Consider the following 10,468-nt stretch of genomic DNA (forward strand, 5'->3'; position numbering starts at 1 on the left):
AAACTCAGTGTTCATTATCTCGCAGCCAGTCGTCCTGCCAAAATCAATGCAAATGGTTTGCAGATCACGATTGGCCTAAAAAAATGACGACTTGATGACAAGTTCGTCAACCAATTTTGCAATCCCATGCGACAATACCCAAGTCACTTCTCCATTCACTCTGCTCAGCTGACTCTCTAGCCCCACCACACTTGCTTGCAAATTTGTATTCCGTGGGGAGGAATCATTCAATTCACCCTTCAACTTTCGTACACCATGCTCTAACATGGCTATCTTGTCCATCAACCTGGTCTTCTCCAAATCAAGAGATGCTACTGTTGTCTTTAACGCTGAAACCTCCTCAACAACATTATCATAACCAGCTAGTTTACTTTCCAAGACAACTTTCTCCTTTTGGACAATGGCTAGTTCATCTCTCACCTTATCCGCTTCACTCTAAGATGTTGTTCCCATATTTGGCATAACCTTTTCCAACTCAGCAACTTTTTCCACAAGCTCCACATGCCGATCATGAAACAATTGCATGTTACGAGCAACTCCTCTTGACAACACCACAAACAGATTAATCAGATCAGATATCTTCTTGAATTCATCACGTAGACTACGATTCTCTAAGTGCAATGCCTCATTTTCATCAAGCCACAAAATGATCTCTTGACCCATAATCATATTTTACACAAGCTTAATCTTATACATATCACGAACATTCTCTCTATGACCTTGGCCGGCACTTGAACAAGTCCCTGGATAAGCAAAGTTCTCAAAGAAAGACATGGAAACCTTTGGCTCCATTAAGCTTTGATCCCGCCTATATCCCCACGAAGAAACATAAATAGGACCAGCTAGGTGCGAAGCATCAATTTCATGAGGCGGGATGTTCATATTCAATTAAGAAATATATGACAAGGGACATTTAACATCGAGGCTGCTAGCAAAATCACGAAAAACATTGGGTTCCAAGGAACGAGACCTCTTGAGAACTCTACCACTACTACCCTATCCACCTAATAGAACAGTTGTTGGAGCAGTAGAGGTAGCATAATCCATGATCTCTTGAGAACTCTACCACTACTACCCTATCCACCTGATAGAACAGCTGATGGAGAAGTAGAGGTAGCAGAATCCATGTCTCTCTTATGTCCGATTAAGGGTTGTTCACCACTTCCGTCCTCTCTATCACCATCAATATTAATCACATTCCTAGTGGCAACAAGGGGAGTATGATCGTCATTTATGCCATCATAAGATTTACGAACGCCGATCGAAGACTTAGAACTCTACTCCACATCATTGTGAGAGTTACTTCCAATACTACCACTATAGGTAAAGCTATCATCAAGAATTGGGAGGTCAAAATCCTTCATGCCTAGATCTCGTGCAGCAATTCACCCTCAACAAAATCAAATAACAGGAAAGGTAGTTGAGTTCCATCTACATGTGACAACCATTAGGTCAATACATATAAGTAAATTAAGAATACAAAGACATCTTGTGGAAACAAACTTGTACCACGAACGAATAACGTTGGAACAACACCAAGACGCAACCAATATAGACTCATACCAACTTGCCCCAACACAACCTCAGGGGATTTCTTCATCATCATATTCAAATGAGAGATCTTGCCTATGTCCTGGATTAAATCACTAGTTCTAGCGGGTTTTTGGTCATCAATCATCCCAACAAGGTGAAATTTGTTTCTATAACAGAAGCATGAAGCGTTCAACCAGATAAATTCGTTCTTCCAATTTTTTATAGAATGCGGAAGAACCTCGATAAAGCTATGTCCCCTTGACCGAAAATAGTACCAAGCCTCATTACTGAAAATGCCGAAGAAGTATTCGAACAAGATAACAGTAGGGAAAACCAAGGAGGCATGGCATAGGAGTTCAAAGTCGATAATTTTTTAAATCGAATTAGGTTTCGGTTGACAAGTATGAATGTTGTACGCCTCAATAACTGAACAAAAGAATGTTGATGGAGGAACTCGCAGACCGGCTTCAAAATAGTAAAGATAAAAACCAACCTTGCCCGGTGAAGGGCGATCGATGACGACATTCGCAACAGGGAGAATGGAATCATCCTCATTGACAAGTTGATACTTGACAGTAACTTGGTCGAGTTGCTCATGGCTGACGGTTGAATGAACAACGAGCATCATCGAACGAGACATTCTTTCGAAAAATGTGTGAGGATTCAAAAAGAAGAAATGGTGAAGGGGATACAGAATATCAAGATAAAATAATGCAACTGAAAAAGATTTGACAAGCATTTATGAAACAGAAAATGGGAAGCCAACGACTACTAATAGGGGTTCGAGTGCCTATAAGCCTACAATCATTCGTGGGCGCATGGACAAACAAAGAGTCGTCAACTGAGCCGAGTAATAAAGCAAGAAAAATGACCCATTTAAGCACAATTATTATGCATAGCAGCGCTTTATAACAAATAGGGTGGGGGACTTAATGGGGTGAGGTGCCAGTCCACACAAAACCAAGCTGGTCGAACAACCCGATCTGTCAGCCTAAGACACAAGTGTGTACCTAAATGTCAAGCACTAGAACAAGAATCACTCTATCACCGTACACATCCTATAAAGCATCTCCATGAAACTTGGAAAAAGTGAGACTATTTTAATAGAAAATAAGGATCACCATTGCAGCCTAAAGATTAATGCAAAACCCAAACGAATAAGCTAAGAAATGGTTCAAACCCCTACTATAAAAACGGGCCTTCACTGAAAGATAAGCCAAACAATCATCTAGCAACTACTAACTTAGGCATTGGAGAGCAATATCGTGGGTCCGCCCTTGGTATGGCTTTCTAACCTATATTTTCACATATCATTCAACGTGCTACTTGGACTGCTCATTGGAAGAAGTTTTAAGAGGGACCACCACAAGCATATGGGTATCCATGTTGCAACATAATACAGATAATATGCACACATTGAATTTAATCATCTAGATATTTGATATCTATGTGTAAGTTGATAGTAACTATGCACTCACTTGTTAAAGTAGATGATTGGAAAGTTGGACATTGCTTCCCTTCAACACATAGCCTTTCCTTTGATGTGACCTAGGTTCAATTATCACTAAGTCTTAGTTTACTATCTCTTATAACTAATTAATAATCTAGATTCCCCAACAATCCTAATGTCAACATCAAGATCTATCAAGTAAGGAGCAACCAGATAAGATCAAATTGTAGGTAGGATCTGTTTGGTATACAGAGTATACTCTTTGGAAATCCTACTTTAAACACCTCACTAAATCTTGCTTAGACATCATCTCGTAAGTAGATCAATCAGTATAATGATTTGGAATCACTGATAAATATAATTTTTATTAATTCATAACAACGACTATGAATATAAATATAAATTACACAAAATAAAGTTTAGTGTGATTTAACTTACAGAGATTTCGTAGACAAAAGTCGGGAAATTGCATTGGCAGTACTCCGGCCTGATAGTTATTAGTTGTCGGGCTCCTAGGGACCTTAGGGCTTCTCTGGTGACTAAAAACTACACGATAATGGGCTAATATTGATAGAAACTCAAGAGAGTGAATGGGAAAAAATGTGGGAATGAACTAAATCTTCGAAGGCTATTAATATGCGAAAAAATGTAAAGCACATCGTACACTCTATCAGAGCGCGCTGCACAAAATGCTGGAAGGTGACATGTTGAAATCTCATCATGACATGTATCGCAATCTCGTGGGTTGTCAAAGGTGTGTCACACCTATTTCTGTGTGCGCAGCTGCGTGCAAATTTTTATAAAATCTTTATAGATTCATATTTTATTCACATGAGCTCTATTTTCGATGCGTTTTACACCTACGTGTAGCTATCGACAAGATCTGTAACTTTCATTTAGACTCCATCAGAAAATTTGACTTTATTTTTAAAGTTGTATTTTTAACAGACTTAGATTGTTAAATTCCGTTAAAAATTCAACACTTCCTCATCCGACGTCCATTCTCGAATGTCTTTATATCGACGAACTCCTATTAATGAGATCTTCGATTCTCATTTAGATTGTTTCTATTAAAAATCAACGACCTCAAATTTGATTTTTGTGTCTGCATTGTTGCGCTGAAATTCGAATAATCATAATTTTTTCATATAAAGTCAGATTTATGCATTCTCTATATGTACGCTCGTGGTTCTATGATTACTTTGACTTTCATTTAGATTGCTGATAAAAAGCAACCTATCAAAAATTTACTTTTTATGATACTCGTTAGCGTATCGAGTTAAACACTAAACTTCAACGGGTCATAACTTCTTCGTTCTAAGCCTGATTTAAGCATTCCTTACACCCCCGGAATTCCCATAATGACTACCTCGAATTTCATCAAGGTTATTCGGTCTATTTATTATTCTATTTAATATACGCATTTTTATTTCTTATTTTTTTATATTGCTTTAAGCAAGTATACAACGTATAACTACACATACAACACATGATGCTTGATAATTCTCTTTATTTACTTCATATAAAGGTTACAATTGTTGATCATTACAAGTATATAATCTTAGTAATGCCTGGCGAGAAAACGCGGGTGTTACATGTTGTTGTCCCGATTGAGGTTGATCAGATTTACCGTTGTTAATTAATAATGGACACTGAGCTTTCCAATGATTTTTCTATTTGCAAAAGGCACACTCATCATAAGCAACCCTTGGAGTTTGTCGATACTGATTAATGGAAACAGCAAGCACAACATGAGCGGAAGTAGGAGCGGAGATTGCTTTAGACCCTTTATCCATATGAGACTTGATATGAGTTTCTTCAGCAATCAGCTCATGAACAACAGAATCTACTGAGGGAAGGGGAAACGATGAAGAATCGTTCCAGATAGGCCTTCAAATTAGAATGTAACGCAATCAAAAACTGAACCCAATGTTGTTCTTCCCTCCTAGTAATATAAGGCTCAAAATCTTTTAACTCTTTAGATTCTGTAAGAGCCAATTGATCGCACAAATCAAACATATCAGCATAGAAATCTTGAATACTCATATCATTTTGTTGAAGGGCACGACTGTCATATTCTAATTGATAGTGTTTAGCAAAGTTTGACTAAGTATACAGTCTCTCCAAATGACTCCAAACTTATTTTAATGTGTCATACGTAGCCAATTGCATACCAATGGATTGTGTAACAGGATTAATCCAGGTAATAACCTCACAGTAATCAGTTTCCCAAGTATCACCCAACAAATCAAAATTCTCAGCTTGAGGCACTAAAGGTTTAGCTTTAACCCCAGTAACATAGCCCAATATATTCTTTCCACAAATGAAATTTTTATAACATAGCCTCAATACATGTAAATTTCCCATCTAATCGAATGTCGATTGACTGAAGGGAATTTCTAGTCATGTTGGCAACAGATTGATAACCACGATAATAACAGCAACAATAATCAACAAGCAATCAGAGAACAAGAACAACAAACCAGCGGAAACAGCAAATCAAAAAACTAGAAATCAAACAGCATAAATCAAACTAGTAGAAGCAGCAGGTGAAGAACATTGGCAAACAAACAACATCAAACGAACACCTACAGTACAAAATCTTCCAACTAACATATCAAAACCCAACTCTGATGTTGTGATGGTTGAACAATAGTCATATTTGATAAAGAGAAAAGCTAGTTCTTCATTAGAAAGGGTTAGGGCTACAAACAACAAGAGTAAGGTGGTTTTTGACTTGTCTTTTTGAGCGGCAAAAATCTTTTATGGAAAATGATAAAAGGTAAAAGATATATGGTAGAAACATTTTAAAAGCTACTTTTGGATTTTAGATAAAAGGAAAACCTGATTTTTTTGTAACTTTTTCAAAAAAAACTTTTATCTTTTAAAAAGACAAGTCAAACCCTAAAAGACTAAAACAAAAAGCCCATAAACATTTTGAGTGATAACATATGGGCTAACACATTCTTGTCTAAGAAACATTTTGAGTGATAACATCGGTTGAGAAACATGAATGTAATTTATTAATTAACAAACCTTCGTCTAAGTATCTTATATTCGTAACTGCTACTCGAACATTTTGGGGTGTAGGTTTTAATGTTTTACGTTATTTCGCATTCGTATTCTTATTTTAGTTTGATAAGCATAGAATAACTTTTCTTTGACTAAAATTGGTGCAATATTTTATCAAAATGGTATTAACGCCAATGATGAAAACCTCATGAATGCACGACATGTCTGCAAATTATCCACTAGTGTGAAATTTCACATTTACATTGATGTAACTATATTTTCAAGTGTAATGAAATAGGGACAATTTATGAATTATGCCAAAATATGTCTCAATGTTCAAGTTTTAACAAAATTTACGTATGGACAAGTCTTAAAATGTTAATGATGAAAATATTATGCTTACAAATCTTATAATGTTCAAGTTTTAACGAAATTTCTTTATGGACAATTAAGTTTTGAATTCAAGTATTTGGAGCAAATTGATGTATATAGATATATTTTTAAGAAAACGCATAAACTCATCAATGATTTAAAGTAATTTGCTAATTTCAAGACTAAGATTCTGTCAAACATAATCCTTTTGGTGTAAAAATGGTGTGAGGTTAAAGAAAATAATTAAATTACTCAAACACAAACAAAAACAAAATATAAAAAAACATAAATGCAACCCAAGATGCAATTCGTTCACAAAATTCCTTTCACTAAAAACCCAACCTTTAAAAGTCTTGATAACAAAACTACAAGCGTACAAAATTAAACAAAACAAAGTCTTGAACATCAAAATGAAAAATAACATTTGAATTTTTAAGCTTACTCGTCTTCCTGGCTGCGCAACCTTGCCAATTTGTTGGTAACAACAACATCCAACTGTGCTGCACGCTCAACAATCTCCTTCCTTTTGCGTGTAGACACATTGTGTGCAATTTCAGCACAATAGGTCCTATTAAAAAACACATATCAAATATTAAATATGTATACACAAATTAATGCTTATTATTATTATTATTATTATTACCTGTTATGCATCATGAGGACTTCCAACTCTTTGGCATTGTGAACAACAAACTTCTTGAATCCATTTGGGAGAAAATGGCGTGTCTTCTTGTCTGATCCATATCCGATGTTGGGCATAAGAGTGACACCTTTGAACTTTCGCCTGACTCTGGAGTCAATACCCTTTGGTCTTCTCCAGTTTTCCTGCAGAAAGTTGGGGTGTTTAGTAAAGGGGTAAAACTATGAAAGAAAAGAGTAAGGTTTTGATTGAAAAATATACCTTGACGCATATCTTCCAGTCACTGTGGGGCCTCTTGAACTTCTTCACACGCTTCTTCACAATCTTCTTATCAAGCTTGGGAACTGCCATTGCTTACCTGAAAGCAATCAACAAAATGAAAGGCGATTGAGAAAAGTTTCATTTGTTACAGATGATAATGTGAACGTACGTTATAGGGGATTATGTGACAGAAAAAGTAGGTGATGTATTGAGATTTGTAAACTTGTGTTAAAAATTATATCAATCGACATGACGATGTGAACAGAACGATTATATGGCTTTAAATCCATCGGCGAAGAGACCGCATCCCAGTTTCATTGACAATGGAAGAAAGCGAACACATCTCCAGTCAAAATGATAAACAAGGGAAAGCTGGTAATAAAAACAGAGTGATTGAACTCGAAACAAGCAAAAGTAGAGTGAAACTGCAACCCTAATAGCCACGATTTGTAAATCAAGGAGTGCAACGATAAAGCTCAAAATTTCACACACGCAATTCAAAGACGCTGATCATAGTGAATCTATAAGCAACAAATCGGATTGAATTGGAGATGAAAAGGAATGGTTTGAACCTGTAAATCGAGACGATAGAAGGCGGCGTAAGATTCTGGCTGCAATGGAGAGCCGCGAGAATAAATGAAGCAAGTCTAGGGTTTAGATATAAATTCGAAAGAGAGAAGTGTTTGTGTTTGTTGGGCCTGTTTATGGACTTATTGATATCTGCCCAAATATAGAATTAACGTCCATTCAAGATGTTAAACCGGCCCAATATTGAGTTGCTTTTGTAATTGTTCACAGTTGACATTAGACTCGTGGTATTTAAATCCTTTTTCATAGACAATCTAATTAATATGAGCTCAAGTTCAATCCCATATTCATAGATTTAGATAATGTTCGGTACGGAACGTTTGAAAGCTTCTAGTTTTTAATGTTTGATAAAACGTTCCGTTTTGAATAAAAAAACCTTGAATACAGCGTTTAGTTTAAACAAAATGTTCCAAATCTAAACGCTAACAAAATGATACAAGATATAAGCTATCCGCTACAAGTTATTCGCTACCAACTATTTTTATCAAACTCGTCCATATTCGTGAATTCAATATCAGTTTAATTGCTCAACAATTTTTTATGATAAGGGGTTGATCTCGAATACCTAACAATTATTCATCATAAACTCATAGCCTATGTTTAGTTAAGAAAATTTATTTCAAGAGCTTTTTAAAGTTTGATTAAAACAAGATCAAAGTTGAAAACTCCTAAAAGTTTTAAAACAAGATAAAAGTTGAAAACTCCTAAAAGTTTGACTTGGTTGTATTTATAATGGTCATAAGTACACAGTTTACTAATTTTTTTTACAAATAATGGTACGCTAGCAATAATTTTCATGAGGGCATTGAGGGAGGGAGGGGGGATGTAGGCAGCTACATAGGGTCCAATTTTTTATTAAAAAATAAGGACATGTAATCACGATAAGACTATTTTCTGGTTCGTCTTGGGCCTTTAAAGATATGTGATTCCTCGGGACTGACCCTAATAACTTGTGACTTAAATATTTTAAACAAAGTTGTATCATGATCGAATCTTTCAAATTTCAATCTGACAAAGTGTTGGATTAAGGTGTCTAAGCTCATAAGTAAAATAATATAAACCTGAGTTAAAGCAATGTCTTTTTAGGTTGTCTATGTAACCAAAAATACTTACAAATGATATTAGGAGAGAGAGAGAGAGAGAGAGAGGGAGAGAGAGAGAATAGAGAGATGAATGTTTTGTTAATATATTATGTGATTAATATATTACTTGTGAATAGATAATTGACATGTGATTAATAAATTATCATTAGATCAATAATTGATATGAATATATAATTTGTTATGTGATTAATAAATTAACATGAGATTAATAGTTAAATAATTTATTTGTTAATTTATATGGTTAATAAATTAATAATGAATAAATTAGAATTAATCTATTATTAATCATAATTAATTTGAATTAATTAAATGTGCAAATTGGTGAATTTTAATTGTTCAATAGTTGAACAAAAAAAAATCCTATAAACCTCTATGGCATGGACGATTTTGAAGGCTCTAGGGTTTCTGGAAGCCTTCTGGTTGCATAAAATGAAAGAATTTGAATTGTGATTAAATCTGTTATTTAATCAATTTAGATTTTGCTTCGCTTGGAGGTTACCTAAACTATAAATAGGAGCTCAAAGGCCATCAAATTTCGTCCATGACATTCCTATGTGTATTAGGAACGAAATTTCCTTCTCCCCCTCTCTCGCCTCTTCATTCTAGGGTTTCTATGATTTTGGGTGTGAGTCATCAGAGGCACGAGATTGTTGCTGTTTGCTTTCTAGAGCTTGTTAATGACATCCCAAAATTTAGGTTATAGACTACGAATGGCTAAATTACTATAAATTTGTTTCTAATTTAACTCATTCAGTTTAAGTGTGTCTAGTGTAAAATAAATGAGTTTATTTCAAATAATGTAAGATCTCAAATGATACGTTATGTAACACCCAAGTCTTAAAAAGCCCTAATTTAAGGGCCGATTCGGCGAGTCCAAGGAGGGACTCGGCGAGTCCGAGCGGGATCCGGGTCTAGTGTAAGCGACCAACTCGGCGAGTCGGCCAAGGTGACTCGGCGAGTCTGGTCTGTGCGTGGAAAACCCTAAATTCGGGACTTGGGGCCTATATAAATGTCTTAATCTTCTTCCTAGGGTTCCTTACTGCCTCTTTAGCCCCATATATCAAACCCTAGCCGTCACATCTCCTAGTTGAGCCTTGGAAGGTGCATTAAAGCTTGGAAAAGGAAGGAGGAACTTGGAGGAACAAGAAGGAGCTATAAATCTGGGATTGTGAGATCATTCTGAGCACTTGGAGGTAATAAATTAGTTCCTGGACCCTTTTGCACCTAGATCTATGTGTGGTTGTTGGGGCTCTTTAGCCATAATGTTATTATTTTGAGTTAGAAGCCGGATCTGGAGTTGCCACTTCAGATCCAAGTGTGTTATGGCCTGGAGAAGCATAAAGTATCATCCATTAAGTCAATTTTGAAGCCCCTTGGCCTTACACTCTAGTTTATGGCATATTTTGCCTAGATCTCCTTCTCTACACGTAAAGTTTGCAACTTTACGTGTGGAATAGGCTTGGGAAGGGTGGATCTATAGTTTGGAGTCCATGCATGACTCAAAAATCC

General features: G+C 35.8%; 1 protein-coding gene across 1 annotated transcript; it reads right to left on the reverse strand.

The window, feature by feature from the left end:
- Positions 1 to 6,674: 6,674 nt before the first annotated feature.
- On the reverse strand, positions 6,675 to 7,963 carry LOC145011249 (large ribosomal subunit protein eL32z-like). The gene is made up of 4 exons (XM_078969928.1): positions 7,841 to 7,963; positions 7,269 to 7,365; positions 7,011 to 7,192; positions 6,675 to 6,935 (listed from the first exon to the last, which is right to left on the reverse strand). Exons 2-4 carry the CDS (start codon positions 7,356 to 7,358, stop codon positions 6,806 to 6,808), a joined length of 402 nt encoding a protein of 133 aa, XP_078826054.1. The 5' UTR covers positions 7,359 to 7,365; positions 7,841 to 7,963; the 3' UTR covers positions 6,675 to 6,805.
- Positions 7,964 to 10,468: the final 2,505 nt, after the last annotated feature.

Source organism: Lactuca saligna, chromosome 8 (assembly GCF_052625555.1).
Source record: "Lactuca saligna cultivar CGN05327 chromosome 8, ASM5262555v1, whole genome shotgun sequence".
Classification (NCBI taxonomy): Eukaryota; Viridiplantae; Streptophyta; class Magnoliopsida; order Asterales; family Asteraceae; genus Lactuca; species Lactuca saligna.